The 21,032-nt window shown below is 37.9% G+C and overlaps 1 protein-coding gene and 1 long non-coding RNA gene across 2 annotated transcripts in view; one reads left to right on the top strand and one right to left on the bottom strand.

Moving 5' to 3' along the window:
* USP43 (ubiquitin specific peptidase 43) overlaps nt 1-15,961 on the bottom strand; it is a 2,684,284-nt gene extending 2,668,323 nt beyond the window's left edge. The window contains exon 1 of the mRNA XM_044068791.1: nt 14,569-15,961. Coding sequence (XP_043924726.1) covers nt 14,569-15,240 — 672 coding nt within the window. The 5' untranslated portion in view covers nt 15,241-15,961. The remainder of the gene's footprint in view (nt 1-14,568) is intronic.
* Nucleotides 14,331-21,032, top strand: part of LOC122799616 — a 193,360-nt gene continuing 186,658 nt past the window's right edge. Inside the window, exon 1 of the long non-coding RNA XR_006364483.1 lies at nt 14,331-14,401. This is a non-coding gene — a long non-coding RNA (uncharacterized LOC122799616). The remainder of the gene's footprint in view (nt 14,402-21,032) is intronic.

Raw genomic sequence — 21,032 nt, 5'->3', positions numbered from 1 at the left:
ACATAGCTGGATAACATATTGGTTGACAGACAGAACCATGTAGTGATCTTGGCAAGTGTGTCCTTAGTAAACATGAAAGTGACTAGTGTTGTTCCTTGGGGCTCTGTGATAGGACCCTACTAGTCAACAGATTTTCATATTACAAATGGGAACCTCTGACTAACCAAATTTGTGGATAATAGTAAATTTGGTGACATCCGCAAGTCCTACTCTCATATGCAGAAGCTCCCAGTGGAGCTCACACATGTCAACAACTGGTGCCCAGAAATGTGATAAAGTTAAGTGTTAAAAAGTACAGTAGCATTGCATGTGGTAAACACTCCCTTGATCTATCTTACAGTTATAGACAACACCTCACTTCAAAGTGAAAGTGTGGTAAGAGACCTTGGACCATGGGTAGATAATTCTCTTATATTTGACCATCAAATAGCAACAATGGCTAGGAAATTTTTTTACCTGGTTCAGCTGATTGCAAAAGGCATTTCATCTTGATCCAAAGAATTTTTTACACCTGTTTATTCAGCATTGATCAGACCTACTGCCGGATACAGTGCCCCTTTTGGGATGTATCATACTAGACAAATCAAGTAACTGGAAAGGCTCCAGAGCTTCCTAACTAAAAAAAAAAAACACAGGCTTTAAAGACAGCAACTACCAGGAGAGGCTAGTGGCCCAGTCCCTTTATTCAGTGTCCTATAGATGCCTTTGGGGTGATCTCTGCCCTGCATTTTTGGGACATTAGGGATCCAGTAGTATATGACCTTTTATATCTCCATAAATCCAACAGTCCCACTGACAGTAGAACCAGTGAGCTAAACCTGTATCACCAAATAAATTGCATTTATTTATTTATTTATGTATTTTACATTTGTTTACCAGGGATGTCCGACTGGGTCAGTGGCCCTTTTTCGGCAGAGGCCCGGGGAGAAAAGCTCCATTACAAAAACACATTACAAACAATACACGAAATCGATAACAATCAGGAATACATAACTTTGGTAAATATAGGTAATAAACAGTTTATACATAAACAATAAAAATGAGAGAGCAATATAAAGTGGAAAAAAACTAGCAAATAAACTAGCATGAAGTAGCTTGTACAATCATAAAGAAATGACTGATCGGTAGAGCAATATCATGGTATTGGTAGTGAATATTTATGAGATACATGTATGGCATATGAACAAGAATATGGCTGATTGTTGCTATGCAAGTGTTACTTGTTCTAAATAGTGATAGCTAAGGCAGTACTGACGTGAAGTACAAGAAGGAGGGAACATGATGAAACAGTAGGAAGCTTGAGATAGGTAGATAAAGATAGGAGCAGTAATGAGCTTGAGATAGGTAGAGAGAAACTGGAGTTCCATGAGAGAAGGGATTGTTTGGATGTTAGAATTTAGTAAGGGAAGAGATATTTTGGTTGTAAGAACAAGTAAGGACAGAATGATTAACCGGGATTATTGCAGGAGCAAAGCCAATTTTTGGTTAGGTGTTCCTTAAGCAGTAGTTTAAATCTGGATCTGTTGCTAGAATTTAGTATTGTCTGAGGCATGGAATTCCAGGACTGAGAACTACCATAACAATTTTTAGATTTAGTTACTTTGAGTAGTAGTTTGTTGGAGGATCTTAGTGGCCTTGCTTGATTAGGGTTGCACTAAGCTCTTGAGTGCTGGACAGTTGTCTGGATGGTGGAAGATGGAATGAATGAAAGTTAGTTGGTTGAGGGATACCAGATTGGGTAGTTCAATCCAATTTAGTTTATGAAGTGCTGTGCAGTGATGTGATGGGTAAGGGAATTTTGTTATAGAACATGTTGGAGAGCCACATTTGTCACACAACTATCTGTTCACTTGAAGAAACGTCCACTCCAATTTAAACAATACAACAAACGTTCTTACCTCAAAAATGAGTTAGACAACTGGTTGAGTATCCACAAATTCACACCTGGTATGAAATAGCCTCTTGATCCTTGAAAAGGAGGCAAGGTCTAAGGGATAACTAGCAAGGTCTAAATGCTCATAAGGCCCAGCTGTGTTGTATTTTCTATGATTGTATGATTCTATGAAACTCTCAGGTCTGGCATTACTTACTAACAGTAATCTTTAGAAAATTACTAGAAAATGAAATATTTTTTTGAACAATAGATTGAAAATATGAAGAACAATCACGGACATTTAGCAGGTGTGCATTTCTCCTGAATGAGGCATTAAAAAAATGGAAGTGGAAACGAAAGTCAGGGAAATGGTGTCACCAATCAGGTCCTGTTTTTGCCAGAAGCAGACATGAAAGACTGCAGGTTTAGGATAATATCTGCTGCATTCGCTTCTTTTACATTAAGGAAAATATTAATAATAAAATGAAAAGGGAAAAATGATGTCCCTTCTTGCATAAAGCACAACTGAAAGATTTCAGATTTAATATGATGTCCACCACGTTCCCTGCTGCTACTTTGTTTCCTTGCTGAGGAGAAAAAGAAGCAGATGCTCAAATTAGTATGTGACTTAGTACAATTAGTTACACAAGGGCACTCATGCATTCCCTTCTGCATGACTGGACACCTCTTTTGCTTTCCTCTTGGCCCTACCTTGAATCAAGTTATCACAGGTTTTATGAATACCCATTGCTGGCTATGATTGCACCAATTTAAATCGCATCAAATATCACCCCTCTAAAAAAAAAAAAAACAATGATGGCAATCAAAGAACAACACTAATGTACTCTTCTTTTTCTAACTATAATCACAGTTGTATCCAATTGGTTTATAATATAATTTTACTTCACATTTCTTAAGCAAAGACTAACATACTGAACATAATTTCTGTCAAATTACAGATAATTCCTGTGAGTTGTGAAATATATAAACCAAGTCAATGTAAAATTCATACTATTCCTTAGTGCTGCTACTTCAGCCTACCATATCTGTCCACTGTCCTTGCTTTTGCCTTATATCGTGGCCTTGTTCCTTCGTAATTTTTTTTCTATTAAATCAATGAAGATTATAGTCAGTCCATAATGCCAAACATTAGAGCTTCAATTTTTTTTATTGTTCAGAAAATGCTTGTTAAAATGAAACTTGCTCTTTCAACCTTTTAAGTGAATTAGAGTAATATTTTAAAAGTATCCCTGATTTTGGGTCTTTGTCCCCTCCACCCCATTATTTTTGACATTGTTCGGAATTCTTTTGCAAAAAAGTTGAGATGCTGATTGCAGTAAAATTACATAAAAATGGAGAAAATTTGTATTTTTCTGTAGGTGGTGTCTACTAATGTCACAGTTCTACCTGATTTCTTACCAAAACAGTAAAATAAAACACATACTTGAAAAAGAAAACCATCCCTGAAGATCCTCGTGTCTGCAGCTCCCCATAGTCTGTACCCTACAACTATAGATCACCAGAAAATGTATGCCAATCAGAGGTGCTTTGACAGCATAGTCATAGGAGTGGCTACACTTAAGGTTACCACATTTTACCCTTTGTTTGGGTGTGTGATGATATGGGCAAGTGCCAGCATAGCCAGATGGAGTTTTGTAAAGAATGATATGTCCTTTGAATATCAAGCTGATTTATACAAGATGCTTGTGTTACAAATGTATTAGAGCTGTATGTCATTTGTATATCAAATTTATTTGTACAGATGCTTGTGCTGAAAATGTATTTGTTAGGTTTGCTTATGTTAAAATGTATCAACAGTGCACCCTGCAGAAATGAAAAGAAATGAACATGTATTATTGCAACTGAAATAAATGTACCAGCTATTTTACTTTAAAAAAAAATAAGGGAAATGTAAATAAGCTGTTAAACCAATAAAATGGCACCCCACCAGTGCTGACTAGGACTGGATATGCTGAGTCTGGGAAAGAGCCTTTGTTCATTAGCTTGGTGAAAAGAGGTGAGGCCCCAGGTACTGCTATAAACATTTGGGTGTGCACTGTGACCATCTGTGCTAAATTCCTGTCTCAGCTTCAAAGGGGAATACTGTGAGAACCTAGAGTCAGGTGACCAGATGAGGTCATTCTGCCAGCCCTCTTGGAAATTATATTTTAGATATTAAAAAGAGAACTCTAAGAGTATTGAGTATTCTGCTTGAGTAGCCTGACTAGTAAGACCCTCACCCACAGTATCTTGCCTTGTGGTAGTAAGTAGCTTAACTAAGGAACAGTAATTATTCTATATTCACTCTGGAATATGGTGAAGCTTAGTTTAAAGAGTGTTTTTCTTTATTTGTATGAGTCTGTGCATCAATATTAATTTCAATATTTTTTGTGATTTGAACTCTATGGTTTACTGTACATATATATTCAATATTTTCATGTTCTTTTTTTATTATTAAATATATTTAAAACTTTTATTGTGACTGGTCCTTGCAGAAAGTATCAAACCTTTGAGAGTACTTCCGGTCCAGAATGCCTAGCTGTCCTGGTGAACTACTAACATTTGTATTAGTATTAATACTACACAGTATAATTAGATACCCTTTGGTGGAAGTGCATCTACCTTATAGTCTGGGCAGAGCTGGTAAAGCAGGTAATCTGTGACAGCCTTCCCAGGTGTGTGTGTGTATGTGTGTGTGTGTGTGTGTGTGTGTGTGTGTGTGTGTGTGTGTGTGTGTGTGTGTGAAAATTAAATCTTAAAGAGTGTGTGTCAGCTACTTGGGGCAGAGACATGAAACACTGGGTTTACAGAGAGGGTGCTGGAGGACTTGGTTTGGACACTTGGCTGGGGACCTAGCCCTGCAGCTGTACTAGTGGGGAGTCTTATTGGGGACCTGGAGGGAGACAGACATAGAAACACCCATACCCTGGGCTGTGTTCCCTATGTGGTCTTAAGGGAAACTGTACTTGATGCAGAGAGGTCTGCATCTGAAAATACTGAATGTATCCATTTGTATTTCAAGTGCACATCCCTCTTGAGTGTCCATGGTGAGGATTCAGGCTCCTTGATTACTAGCCCAGTGTGGGGACAACACATACTGGTGGCCATTACTTATTGGTAGCAGTGATGGGCATGATATCACATATCGGTTGGCAGTGGTGGGACCATAACATGCTCACATACTTGGTGAGCAGTGGTGTGGATATTTAATTTCTGTAGCCTGTAAGTAGTTTTCACTAAAGAAAGGTGTTTGTACTGTCAAGCAGCCAGACAGTGAACATTCAGAATTCCATATCACAATAGTTTTATTTACTTATTTTTTGTTAGCTTAGTTAGTCAGGGAGAGCAGGCAAGGATGTCAGCAGAGGAGTATGGCAAGCTGACAAGGAGCCAGTTGGCTGAGATGTGCCAAGCGAAAGGACTAGTACACGTGATCCTGACTAAAGAAGAAATTATTACAGCCTTAGTCACAGCTGAATCATAGACCAGCACCCAGGAAGACAACCAGACTGGTGCTGAGGATGTACAGCTCTCAGAAACAAGACAGTTCAACTTTTCCTCAGAGGACTTAAAAATCCATTTGGAGTTAAAGAGACTTGAACTGGAGTCCTGGGTATTTTTTGTAGTTTTCCCTGAATGTCTTGTTTGTGTGACGTTTTTACACTTTGTTTTAGATACTGTTTGGGATATTTATCAGGCACCCAAATGCTTATTGACTTCAGACTTGCTTTTAAGCTCTATTTTTCTATTTTTCTAAAGTATACTCAGTTAGTCCACTTATGCTATACCAATAGTTTTTACTTAACTGTTTGCCTGTATGACCTTTTTGCATTTTGGTTTGGATGTTATTTGGCATATTTTGCAGCACTCTACTGTTTGTGGACATCAGGCCTTGGTATAAGTTCTGTGTTTCTAAACAAGCTAAACAATCCACTTATTATGTACTAATAAAGTCAGGAAAGATAGAAATGTGACATGGCATGTCTAAAGTTAGTGGGGTTTGGCTTTACTGTATCTATAAAGACATAAAAAGTGAAAAGTCATGAGTATTCAGTAGCCATGTAACTGAAACTCTTGTATGTCCTTAAAGGGTCATTTCCATATATCCTATGAGCTTCTGCTACAGGAGTTTTCAAGTGTTACACTGTGAAGAGTCTAGTTTGGCTTTGTCTTTCTTGCAGTTTTTATTGAACAATTTGTCTGTGTGATCTTTTTACCCATTGGTCTGGATCTTCATAAACTATATTCATGGCATAGACCTCAAAAACAATGCAATCAGTTGATTTAAAAGTTACCTCAGCCCCCAAACACACCGTGCATCCTTGGCTATTGAACTCTCATCTCTACAACAAGTAATATTAGGTGTGTCACAAGGTCCAATATTAAACTCTTTAATTTTATAAAATGCATTTAATCTGTCACACAGCAAAACTACTCCAATATGCAGATAACTGAGCACTAACACTGGATTCCTCTTCAAGATGACCTGCAACATTCCTCACAATCACCAGACAATCAACGTAGAGTGTCTTAATATTATCAGTTAATATTAGAAATGAATTAGTACAAAGTACAAAACTACTGAGAATAATACCAGACCATAGACTAAGAGTTTGTCAATATATGTACAAACAGTTCAAAAAACTATCAATGAATTAAGAGTTCTGTAAAAAGCAAAACAATTCCTAAAATAATATTCAAGTAAGAGTACAGCTGAGGCCTCTTTACTCCCTAGACTCCTGTTGTTGTTGTTGTGTCTTTCGGCTTTTCCCGGTTAGGGGTCTCCACAGCGGAACTCCGGTCCGCTAATGATTGGCAGTAGATTTCTACATGCCGAGTTGCCAGCCCTGATGCACAACCTTCAATGAAGGTATGCCCATTCACGCATGTCTCCACACAGAAGACGCTCTAGCTGAGAATCGAACAGGACAACATCTCACTGTGAGGCGACAACGCTACCGCAGCACCACCACCGCAGTACACTCCCTAGACTCCTGTATGCCTCATTAATTTTCACTAATGTACTGTATTCTCAGCTAACTAAACTAAAACAATCTTATTATAGAATTACAAAGTTTGCAAGTAACCACATTAAACAAACATATATCTGTGAGGCCCTTCACTTCCTTAGCTGGCTGAAGCTGTCTGATCTACAATTCTTTTCTTGTATTTAGACTGCACACATCTTCTATTTCCCAGACTGATGCTCTGCCACCAGCAAGTTATTAAATTGGTACACAATCCCAAGAGAAATGCACTCACTAACCCAACACTTACATGCTCATTCAAAATCTAAAAATCATAATAATGACTGCCTGTCTCTGCATATGTTGCGAAACTGTCAAGCTTGATCCCAGCAGATATCAAAATATCCTACCTTATCTACAATTTAAATAATTTCTTTGAAGTCATCCCATCTTTAATGTACAATCCAAAGTGAAATCATAGCTATCAATATATTAGTACTGTCCCTGTGCATATCGTATTACTAATTCTCCACATCATGTATTCAAATCAAACAAATAACACTAAATTCTTAAATGTTTACTATAGTTTCCTGATCACAGACCTACAGTGAATGTAATTGATTGGATAAAATATTCAGAATACTTACCTGCTGTCTGTCTCCATAACATTACAATGGGAATATGCAAAATAATGCTGAATATTCGATTGATTTGTGAGTTCTGCTAACCATTTGAAATATCAAGACCCACTTTAGTGAGTCCTATAATGCTGAGACTGAATGGCCGAAAAAAAGGACTTACATATACTAAGTCCAAGATGGCCATTTCTCTAAATATTCTCTTTTCTCCAAGGTATGACCATCTCAAAGTTAGTGTACATAAGTTCAGGGATGACGGGAGGTTTATGCACATATCGGGTGAGGATGCAGACAGAAACTTGCCTCCCTGCAAAACAGAAGTTTAAAAGAAAAGAGTCTTTCGGCTTTTCCCGGTTAGGGGTCGCCACAGCAGAACTCCAGTCCACTAATGATTGGCAGTAGATTTTTACGTGCTGGCTTGCTGGGTCTAATGCACAACCTTCAACAAAGGTACTCCCATTCACACATGTCGCCACACAGAAGAAGCTCTAACTGAGAATCGAACGGGCAACGTCTAACTGTGAGGTGACAATGCTACCGCAGCACCACCACCACAGTCTTTTTAAAAGAAAAGCGTGATGTTTAAAATTGCTCTTCTCCCCATTTTTGCGGGATTTTATTTCAGCATATTAGCATTTAGTGCTGATATTTCAGTAGGGAGATGTCACTTTTACATGCTGTATTTACTATGTTCTAAAAATGTGTCTAACCTCAACATGCTGTAAGTACTGTATAGTGCATAAAACACGCTGATCACCAAAGCTACACAATCTTGAGTGTTGTTGTATATTTTTACTGTCAGCTCATTCAAAATGTATGTAATATAGAACTTTTCTTCTCAGAACTCTGCTGAAATGGGACTTTGACCAGTCAGACTTTCCTCATAAACAGCAAACAAAATCAAATAAACAAAAAATTGTTGTGCCCATTTAATTACATTTAAAATAGATTTTTATTGTACTTATATGTATCTACTACTACATGGCTGAAGGGCAATTTGTCTGAAAGTATTTCATGGTGGATGAAGTCATCAAAAGGAATACAGTATTAACAGATTAAGTAGGAGACCAGTATTTTTGTGAGATTGGTGAATATTGGAGATTGAATCATTTTCCCCTTCCCCTGGTACTGTGCAGTCTTGGAGTTGATATATTTAAATGATGAGGATATGGTGGGAGGGTGCAGGAGGGCCTACCTTCCTGCAAAAAGACTTATTTTTAGTTTATTTTTCATTTTTCAGTAAGTCCATTTTCCAAAAAGTTTTATTCAAAGAAATGGATTTTGACAACATTGCCTTTTGGTGATTGATCATGTACCCATATGTAAATGCATGTAGATAGATAGATAAATATTGAGTTATAGCTACACACACACACACACACACACACACACACACACACACACACACACACACACACACACACACACACACACACACACACATACACACATGTATCACATGCTGTCAGGGTCATTATATGTGAAGGCATGATTTGTTACAAGTATTGTACTTTAGTGTGTGCTGTGCTACTTGGAAAATTGAGTAATGGTAAGACTTTTTTAAATTTTATTTTAAAAGTTCTTTTTTTTCCAAGTTTCTGCAACTTTGCAGGTAGTGATGTAATTTATGTATATATATATATATATATATATATATATATATATATATATATATATATATATACATATATAATATAAACTTGGGGGAGCAGAGTTAAAGCTGGTGCTTTAGGGGGTATAGAGAAGGGTATAGCTTCCCTGCAAAATAATTACACTGCAGTCTATTGCATGGTCTTGTTGTGCAAAACGTTAAGGTGAAGATTCCAGGTGTTTTCTGTACTTCAGTTGCATTGCTTTGAGTCTCATCTAAGAGAGACCTGATGTTTCATTACAGATCTGTGAGTAAAATGTACAGGAACCTCATCAGTACTTATTTTCTACAGGTTGTTTCATACTTTCAAATATAACCTGACAGAGAGATTTTAGTTTTCCAATTTTTCCCATGGTAGTATCATCACACAACCATACTAATGGCTTACTTTCCTATACTGATAAAGTTGACAAAACAAACACAGGTGCAGGCACAATTAATGTTCAATTTGATTCAGAGGTCAGTGACATTTTTTATTAATAAATGGATTGTGTACTAAAATCCTAATAAGTGTTCAATTGTAAAGAGTTGGCATAATGGTTGGAGAAGTCACTTCACAGATACAGTGTACAGGGTTGGATTCTGAGAATACTCTGATGTGCTGTGATTTCAAGCTTAAAATCCACAAACTCTTTTTGCCTGTGATATAAATAGGACATGCTGAAGACACACGTATGTATCCCAGAGACAACCCCTTCCCTGGAACAGGCTCCCCATCCATGTGAAGCAGAGTCCCTTCTTAACTGAATTCAAGTATAACTTGGACAATTGGATTGGGAACAGGAAATTCACCCCTTGTTTAGCACCTATGTATGTCTCTAACGGACACAGGCAGCCTGTAAATGGTTAATCTCCAAGGCCCCTGTCTGTAAATGTTTCATCCCCTAAGCCCCTGCTTCAACTTACCAAAGGTACCAGAACTTGTCATAGATTTGGGATGCATGATTGGGCTTAAAAAGGCCCTTCTGGTCTTTAGCCTAGTAGACACCTATGAACCTGTGTTTCACTTTTTATTGTAGTATTTAGCTAGGCATATTTTTTCTATTATTGCAAGATGGTTGTTTCTGATATAGCTCTTGGGTTTTCTGCTTGTGATACTAACGACTCATTACATTTGGGTAACCTTAGATATCTTCCATTAAGCTGTAAGTCTTAAAATGTTGTAAACATCGTTCTGTAACTATAAGAATCTATGTAATAGGCTATATGAGCCTCTCTGTTGTATCCAGTGTAAGTTTCATCACTAGGCTTCTGAAAAAGAACAGTAGGAGTGCCAGGTTTAAATGTTTAGCAAAATGCATAAACTAAATTAATAAATAATGATAGAACATCACCTAAATAATAAACTGCATTCTAAGTAGTGATGCTGAAATGCAAAGTCAAAGATCAAAGCTAAATGTTACATGTGCCATATCCTTGATTAAGTTTATGAAAAGCAGCTAAGCTATATTAAGATAAAGTGCTTGGCACAGTGACAGCAGTTTCAATACTCTGTACAGCAAGATTTCAGAAGTCTATGAAGATTGCATACATTTTATTATGACACAAGGGTAAAAAATGGTTAGTAAAGCACCAAATATTTTTCTGAACAGTTTAAATTCTCAAAGGTAAATAGTGTCCAACTAGTCAATGTGCCCACTGCAATTTAAAACTCTTCCTTTATCTTCAGAAAGTTTTTAAAACGTTTTAGTGCAGTAGTTCCTCTGCTTGGAAGAACAATTTACATGTCCAAAATTTGCATCTCCAAATGTGTAAGACAAATACTAACCAGCTCGATACATTCCATACGACTTTCTGTAATTTCATGAGTTATTTGTTCATGCCCCAAGACATATATAAGGAGAACTATTACGCAAGTCATGTGACTGAAACAAGCGCAGAGGACAGTAGTACAGAACCAGAATGTAAATTACACTACTAGGACTCACTTTACGGAGAATGACTCTGATTTATAAACACAGAAATGAATCACTTCAAGCACCGTACAATCACTGACAACTAATGGAGGCTGCTTACCTTCACCTGTCTTCTAGGAAGTGTAGCCCCTAAAACTTTCCAGCCTTGAGTCATTATTACATATAAATCTATACTGCCTTTTGCATTATCTTCATAATGACAATGTTGTTTGCATACATTTCTTCATGTATATTATCTCAAACTCTATTAGTTACCTTAGTCCAGTAATTTATTACTGTTTGTGCAAAAAAGTATCAATACTTGCTTGAAGTAAGATTTATGAATTTCTATAAGATAATGTTGTTCTGCTGCTCAAAACAGCCAGCATCACGTATATATGAAAGTAGGAAGTAACTTTACAAATGGATACATAAGCAAACGCAGAGTTCATCTGGAGTACTAGTGACCCTCAGGGATGGTGATACTAGGGTTCATGGGTGCACACAGGCATTCACCATGTAGGCTATTATGTGCAAGTTCATTATTAATTAGGCAAAAATTTGCCCTGCAGGAGGGAACAACTGTTCCTGTTCCAAATATAAAAATCCAATTAGAACGGCAGAAGTGAGTCAACAAGGAAGATAACTGCAATCAGAGGGATGCATATCTGTCTGATTACCAGCTAGCCAAGTTATAGCTTCTTACTGCAACAACTTCAGTATATGAGTTTCAGTTATGACTGTGTATTTAGGATATATATAGCATAGAAAAAAGTACTGCTGTGTTCGGGGAGTAGTCTTAAAACTGGTATGGAATTTAAATCCTTGCTCCACCCACACTCAGAATAACCTACAAGATCAGTGAGGATAGCCAAGAATTGTACTTTTATTTAATTACTCCAACTTTTTAGTCTGCTTACAAATCAATTTATATTCATACTGGCCTTATTTAATTTGAAAATACAAAACATGCAAAATCATGTAATGCTTAACAGATGAAGATTGTGTAAAACATAGGTTACACCCTTGGTTTGTTAATCTCAGTCTCCATTTGCCTACTGTGTACATCTGAGCAAATCATTTAATGTGCCAATGACTCTAGGTCATCCCTGACAAAAAAGGTTCTTATGCCTACTGGATTACCTGTATAAAGAATAAACTAATAAAAAATAAAAGGGAAGCACCTTGGAATTTTCAGGAAATCAGGAGATAGTCCATGCAGACAGTAAGTGATGGTAGCACATGTTTATCGTCGAGTCCTACAAGTTGTGCTGTCTTTTATTATACATTTGCATGCTCTGAACATGACTCTCATGTTCACTGCAGTAAAAAAGATGTAGTTGTGATACTACTTTTCTCAAGATTACTTCTCTGTTAACATTTAGTTTCATGGCACTATCTATCACAATATTAGCAGTGTGCATGCATATATCCATACACACACACACACACACACACACACACACACACACACACACACACCTGTTGCTATCATGTCATATACCTTCTTACCTGAGAGTTGCATTTCAATATATTGTACACAATCAGTGCAAATGAGTTATTTCAATATAGTATCAAAATCAACATTCGATTGTAAAATCTAACCACAACATAGCCCAAGCACTTTACACCCCAACAATCATTAATTAAACCAAATGCAAGCCAACTCCCAAGTTTTCTTCACAGAAATTAGTTTGTTTGTTAACTGTATGTGCCCAATATTATATGTTCAATTTTGTCTTAAATGAGTTTTGTTTACTTCTTATTTTATATGGGAGTGCATTTCAAATCATTAAAATTCTAATATCTAACTTCTCTCTTACTTCTAAATCATAGTAGCTATAACCTGGAAGAATGCTTCCATAGCCCAGTTCCCACTAAGACTGCCTATAAGCCTAGTTGCTGGAATAGTACAACATATAAGACACCATGCAGTCAGATTTAAATCATCACCATATTTCTGATATTGTAAGCAGTATAACCTCAACGTCTGTAACCCTCTGTAGTAGTTTTACTGTATGGGTAAAACTACATAACATGTTTCCTAATTTATTAACAACATGAGATATTAAACTGAAGCCCAGACTGCCTGTTGATGGTAGCTCATGTGGATGTAAAAGATCCCATGACACTTTCTGAAAAGGGTATTGAAATTTCCCCATGCCTTGGGCAAATCTTCCCTAGTTAGTATGAACATCAGCTTGAGTCACCCCTGAAAAAAGTCCATTGGCTTAGTGGAACTAACCCAGAGACAAAAGGGGAAATAAAATAAAATATAAATATGATGTGCAAACCTAAATTGAACTTATATTACTGCTCCTAAATTCTTTCAGTTTTTCACTTAGTCTAGCCTGGATTGAACATGTTTACAACTGACTTTACTTCCCATATTACTGAAATATGATTATTTAAGACTATGAGATTATACCTTCATCATTAGTTTGTAACTTTTTTTTACATCCTTTCAGCATGAATTCTGTTACGCAGTTTCTGACTGGCAGCATATTTGATTATATTTGAGCTTAGAATTTTAGGAAGGGTACTTACATGTAATGTGAACAAGACTGGGCCTAATACGGATCACTATAAATACTATTTCTAGTGAGTTTTGTTTCCTATTACTGTTACTAACTGTATGCACCACCACTGGAACTTTTAACTTTTCTTACAAAGGCTTTGTGAGGTTGTTTACCAACGATCATCTCCATCAACTTTCTTTACCATTAATTCATAGCCTTAAAATCTTAAAAGTCAAACATTTTGCTTAGTTTTGCATAACTAGCCTCAGCCTGTATTGTTTACATCAAAAGCTGTCAATGTATCTTATCAGTCTATAGTGTTTCATTTACATTTTTTTCAACGTTAGGAGGAACATTATAAATTCTTATAACGAAATGAGGCATTTGCTATTTTTGCTAGTTACTTCTCAATCTTTTTTCACCAAATGTTAAAAAAAAATGTTCAGAATGTGTGACATACATTAAAATGGAAATGTAAATCATAGAAAGGAACAGCACAACAGAATGCACTGGTGTTTACAGAGTTTGAAGCCAACACAACATCATTCATCATCATGGAATATCATTGGGCAGTATGTGCAATCATTGATTGTTCTATACTAGTACAGGATGACTTGAGAGCTAAAATGAGCATAACGTAATGACAGTTATATGGTGTAGTTTTTCACGCTGCACACAACTGGCCAAAGTACGCTCTGAGAAGCTGTGCAGGTGGAAACTACACCTGTTCCCAGACATATCAACTTCCGCTGCATATAAATACAGAAGCACACAATGAGACACACAGCCTGACACTCACACCCACACACTGAAACGGCAGCTTTTTTGATTCGAAACACCTCACAAAATGCGTAACAGGTAGGAAATTTGACATTAGCTAAGAACAGTAATTTTAATAACTGTTTCTTTAAGAACGCGGAGTACTCACTAGGTTCAGTTAATAAGTTACTATTTTACGTTTCATAAGTAAGTTTTCCTTGTGGTGTCATTTGTAACAAGGAACTCCAACTGCTTTAAGAGCTCACCTTAAACTCCACGGAAAGCTGGGGTGAATAATCCAAGGTCCACAAAGCACGCACAAGGGATGCCAGGTTTGTGGTGACCTCTCCCTTTGTTGTTATTACTGACTCGTCACTAGCCGCCCCAAGATTGACATTCATACTGCCATTTATGTTTCCTGTCGTGCTGTGATCGATGACCACTGGATGGTCCGACGTGTACAGTTCCAGCCCCAAGAACTCGGCGAACAGGTCGGTGTTGCTCAGGCACTGTACAACAGCATTCATAAAGCATGTGTTGCCGTGATTCTTGAGCCCCTGTACTCCGGGGGTCTTGTCCCCAAAGCACCAGGAAAGGTTATTCCTCAGGGACCCCTGAGAAGACAAAGTTAAACTCTTCACGGTGTTGGTCACTTCTCCACTGGAGCACCCACCAAGCTGGGGCTCGTCCAGCCCCCTCTCCTTTGCGCCAACACTATGGGTGCCAGGTACATCCTTAAACCCACCATCATCATCCTCCACGTCCGTCCGCTCCAAGTCTCCAAAGTGAGCCAAAGTGCTTAAAGTTTTCAAGATCCTGTTCACGAAACTGCCCACCGATCGCAGCGATTTCCTACGGAACAGTTTCTTAGATTTCTTTCCCTTTTGAGTCTTTCCCTTCTCCGTTTTGCTGGAGTTTTCTTCCGTATACTCATCCATGTTTTAATTCTTTTCTCCATACAAGGTGCAGGCGTTTATTTTTGCGCTTTATCCTTCCGAGACAGCCCTCTGTTTATTCCCGTAACACTGACCGGCCGTTCACAGCCAACCTGACCTGCTGGGTGGGCTTGTGTGCAGGTTACTGCTGTGTGAGAAGTGGATCCTTCCTTCCCTCAGCAAGCACTGCCCAACTTGCTCTGCGGACCCCTTTCCCCCTCCTCACAGGAGCCTAGGAGGGCGATCATGTTTCTAGAGTAGCAGCCATCCATCCCCAAGGCGAAGATTTACAAATGGGCGCCAGCTCCTGCCATGTACTGTCAGTGTGTACATACACAGAAATCCCAGGCAGGATCGATCGGTAGTACTACCTGCAGGCTGGAGGTGTTCCCAACTCCATGTTGCCCAGGCTGCTGCTGCCTCTGCCCCGCCTCGTTGGAAGGATGATCGCCAGCAGTAGCAGCACTTGGCTAGTCACTCATGTTGTTTCCTTCTCAGGGAGGGGGCTGCTATATGGGGCACATTATCCAAGTTCTACTCCCCATGTTTCTCTCCCCTCCTCCTCCTGACTGGAATTAGCTAACAGCACAAAAAAGCCAACAGAAAAGAGGGAAAAGGTTGATACGTTTGCCACGTACGAGGCTGCTGCTGCTGCCTCTAGTGAGAAATGGCATAGTTTGCAATGTATTTTTTTCTACTGAGAATATTTCCGGGCTTTGCATGTCTGCGTGTATGTCTGTGCCTCGCCCTGGCAACGTGAAGTGCACAACTGGAGCTGAAGTGGGAGCAGGACAGGAACAACCTGTTTACATACCGTGACAGTGTAAAGGTAACATCAGGAAACATTGATCTGACAACTTGTCGCCATTTCTTAGGAAGCGCTTCCTAGACTCCCACAGCACCTAAATGCTGGGGACACCTGTGTGTCAGGTAGCTTCGAGAATAAATGAATAGCTACCTGAATATTACAGCACTGGAAATGTTCCTCCTACAGTGAATATGTACAGAGCTGCGTGTGGAACGACAGGTGTCATATGTAAGACATTTGCCATTTATCTCGGACGGACACAGATTTTCTCAGGGTTACTGCTTGTAAATGACTGATAACATGCTGTGCACGTTTGGGTTAGGCTGCTGCTGATGTACGCATGTTCTTCATCTGTCAAACCGTGTTTAGATAATCCTGATATAAAACAAAACGAATTGACTGCAAAGTATGACCCTTTATTAAGATAGCTTTTGAGAAGCAGCACTTTTTTGTTATTTTATGTATTTACTGCCATTTGATTACCGGGAGAGTCCGATTGGTCAGGACCCCATTTTCATCAGAGGCCCGGGGACAAAAGCTGCAAAGTATTACAAAACATTTTAGGAATAATAACTTTACAGCCTTTAGAAATAATACAAAAATTGAGTTTATATATACCAAATTAGACATAAAATGAAACCATTGGTTAACCGTATGCACAAGTTAAATGACAATGATTTAACAGAGAAATTAAACATAACTTAGTATAATGTAAACGGGAATTACAATATGAAGTGAGAGAAAAGCAGGCTTTTGGTATATTTAGAGAGAAAGCCAGGGGAGAGAAACTGATAGAAGTAAGGAAACTAGTGAAGAAGGGTGAGTAGGGATAGGGATTTTTTCACATTTAGGACTGCAGTTTTATCCTGGTGTTGAGCAAGAACAGAGCCGACATTTGGCTAGGAAGTCTTTCAGAATGGTTTGCACAAGGATGTCAGTCAATTTGCCTGACACTAGGCAGTACCTTTTAAAGGGTTGCCATCTTTTCAGATGCCCACAGTGGGATATTTTTTGGTGGAAACATACGATTTTCGGGGCAAACTCTACTGGTAGCCAATACAAAGGACTGAACATCACTTTTTTGCCAAAATAAAAGCTTATTGTTGCAGCATTTGAGTTGTTTATGCTGTTCCATATAATGTATAGGTGTTTCAGACATTTGCCATTTTTCTGGTTACTTTTGCAGGACACAAGTAACCAGATAGGGACTGTCCTGCAGAAAAAGGAGGAGGTGGTAATCCTAACATCCTCTTGTGTATTGCTTTCAGCAACTTATACTGGGAATAATAACTTAATATGTAAAAGAAAATATCCACAGTCATTCGTTCTTAAGTGGCCCATTAAATGTGGAAGGAAATGTCCCAAGTCAAACATTTATTTCCAGTAAGTTAAATGTGAATGGAAATATTCACAGACCTGTGTTCATTTACCTCTCAAGTGTACCTCATTATAAGGAAAAATCCTCATTTCTGAGTTTTACAAAGACCATGTGCTACTGTTCCACATTGGAAAGATCTGTTGTGCACATTCGATTTTAAGATTTTAACTAATATTCATGGTAAGTAACACTGAATCACATTAATTCATCCAAAGTGCCTTATAGAAGTATAAAATAAATGTTAGGCGTGCTGTGAGCTTTCTAGTTAAAGGTATTAGTAAAAATAAATGGTAGGCATGCTGTGAACTTCCTAGTTAAAGGTATTAGTAATTTAATATGGTGCTCCACATTTTACTCATTTGTTTCACATTAGGACAGGTAGTGTTCCAGATTCTGGTGATGGTAGGTTGAGGGCTGTGCTTCTAAGTTAAACCAATTAATGATGACAATGAAACTGTCAACAGAACAACTTACCAATCCAGATGTACACTGAGGGCAGGACTTCAAAGAGGTGTCAGCCTCAGGGAATGCAAATGGATAAGGTAAACTGTACACAGTTCTTTCTGAATTACCAAATCCACTCAGAACTCATTAATGTGGGGTTCTTGCCATAACAACCTGTGTTCCCGGCTTTACCTGCATCTGCTCTCTTGACCTTAGTCATACAAATTTCCACTGACCTTCGGGGTTCCATGGTAGGACAGTTATTCCTAAGCCTGGGTTTAGGGGTTATATTCTCCAAGGCTATACCCCCAAGATACCCCAAAAAGTAACCTTTTTGGTTATTAGGAAGTGTGAATGCATCAGCCTTGCCAATCCTCACCTACCCTTTTGCTGAGGAGTCAAAAACCTGAAATAATTCTCGAGGCAAAATAGGAAATCCTGTGGATCAGCAAGACTTTAAGCATTATTAAACTAAGTAAATTCATTTTTGCTTTTAAAAAGGGGAACGTGTGGGAGTAAGTATTTGCTTTTATGAGAGAGGACACACTATAAGGTGTGGTCTTTCTCTTTGTATTCGCCATATAATGTCTGCATTCTCTAACCTGCCTCTGTGTATGTGTCATTTTTAGCTTTGCTTCTGTGTTCATCTTATGCTTCACCAACATGCTCCCTGATGATTAGAGTATGCTTCTCTGTCCAAACTCCTCTCTCTACTAACAATTGCCAGTATGATGTCAGTGCTTTGGCAGTCGATGCTTGCCTGGTTGGGAATGAACAAGCTCATAATTACAAATGAAGGTATCCTAAAACTTTTATTTGGGAAGAATTAGCTATTGACATGCATTCATTTGTAGTCAATCAAAACAGTAAACAAATTACCTAATATGCATCAATAGTAAGACATGGGATTAGTGATAAATGCACCAAGCCACCAAACATTCAAAACTAAGCAGTTCCAGCTGAATTACCAGATTTAGTCAACACCAGTCTGTGATTATGAGGGTCTGTCCATAACAGCTTGTAGCCAGCCTGTTGTCTGCAGGCCTTGCTCAAACCTGTCACATTGAACTTCACAAAAGGACTCATAACTCCACCGCAGCCCTAATGCACAATGGGGGAGACTCTAGCTAGCCTGGTAAAGAGTTTAAAGGGTGCAAACTCATGTTTCTTACACCTATGCCCCCAAAAAATTAATCTTCAAAGTTGTCCCTTCTACCATAAAGGTGGATTTTGGAGCGTAACCCCTCTCTAAGAACCCATCTAAAATGCCTCCAGTAGATACAGTCTTGCATCTTGTACAATTAGTTTCTAAAAAAGTTCTGTCGGATGGACTTCTTTCATATAAATTCTACTAAGTTAATGTTTTATCTGGAAGAAACAGTTGAAGCATATTATACTGCCCCTAGTCTAAATGAACACTGCATTTAATGCTAATCTTCAGATTCCCAGTTCCAATATTATGTTAAACTGAAAACTGTTAGATGGAAGCAGTTTTTATGGCATGAGAATAAGTCCTCCTAGCATGGTCTCATAAGGAAGAAATGTCCAAACTATCCTTCTATATCCCGGCTGTCATTCCAAAGGAGTAGTATATCTTGTTATGTGTATGGGCTGCCGACAGAAAGGAGTCTCCGTAAGAGAATTTATGAACATCAATATCAAATTTTAAAGGAAAATATGAACAGTGCTCTGTTGAAGCATTCTGTTAGGTGTCCAATTTATGATAATTATAAATTTGGTATTCTTGAGCACGTTAAATGTAATCCTAGAGGTGGGAGTATAAAATTAAGACTAGAAGAGAAAGAAATGAAATGGCAGCTCAGGTTACATGCTTCCAAATTTCCAGGCTTGAATGAACATATTTCCCTGCATCCCATTTTAAACATTAGGGCAAGTTTAAAATAAAATAATATAACTATTTGGGTACACCTACCTAAGTAGTTTTAATTTTGTTATGCTGTTTTTAAGTTAGTAGGACAAAAGTTCTTAATCCTTTCAAGTTTAATAAACAGAGAAGTCAGTTTAGTGACTGTGGACTTTTCAGTTCAATTACAATAAGTATTTGAATAAAAATTTTTATTTATTCACATCATTTTACCATAGGTTTTTAATATGAACGATACACACCAAGTTTTTTGTATAAATTTTAGGTCAATGATTTTTTTTATTATGTATTAAAACCATTTAACTTTGTATATTTCTTTAACTTTTACTGCTTAATTGATCGTGACTGATGACTGGTTATTTTTGTAACTTATTTTAATATTTAATGAAGTTTCCAGCTTGTTAGCAATGGGTCTGAAGAAGTCCCAAGGTTTGGGATGAAAGTGCTAAACCATATTTATGTTTAGTTTTTTAATATAAGTGATTTTTGAACTAATACTGGAGTTTGTGTCATTATGAAGTTTCTAAGATAGTGCTAAGTGTTGGTAAACCTACAATTTCCTTCCTAGTCTGCACAGTTTTTGAAGTCACAGTTTAGCCTTGCTTGTTGACCTAGTTACTACAGAACATTCTACAAGTGTGTTTGAGACTGTCACTACTATTCAAGCCGCCCAAGTATAACTACATATACCCAGAATGCAATGCATAAAAGAGGCATGAAGATAAGAAGCAGGAAAACTGGTTTCAATTGCCAGAATTTCTTCAGATTTGCCCAAAGAAGTGCTTAATCTTTACTAGAGTGCCATTTCCCAGCATGCACCTGTGGAAAGCTTGTCTAGGTTCTGCAGCAGCTGAAAGTAATGAGAGATCTAGACATAGAAACCAGGAGTACAAACCATACAAATAGGCAGATGTGTTGAGGATGGGCTTCAGTAAACAGAGAAAGGGCCCTCCTTTCCATCCTCTACATCAGAAACTACAAAAATAAGGACAAGATGAGATCCCCCGAAATAAACCAAGTGCCAGTGCTAGGAAATATATACTTGACTGCTACATGCAGGAGGATCAATAAGGGCACATAGTTAGCTATTTTAGCAATTCTGTTCTCTCTGTCTCTCTCTCTCTCTCTCTCTCTCTAGCGAAGGTTTGTGGGCTTTAAGCTGTTTTGCTAAGTTATCATCTGTAGGTGTAGTTTTACTTATAATAAACAAGAAAACATGCAATTGGCCTGTATTGCTGAAATTAAATAAGGTACTCAACATTTTGCCCTGTGTCATTTTC

Source organism: Protopterus annectens, chromosome 4.part0 (assembly GCF_019279795.1).
Source record: "Protopterus annectens isolate FY-2018-M chromosome 4.part0, PAN1.0, whole genome shotgun sequence".
NCBI lineage: Eukaryota > Metazoa > Chordata > Ceratodontiformes > Protopteridae > Protopterus > Protopterus annectens.
The sequence above is the reverse complement of the archived record's forward strand: the minus strand, read 5'-3'. Positions and strand labels throughout refer to the sequence as shown.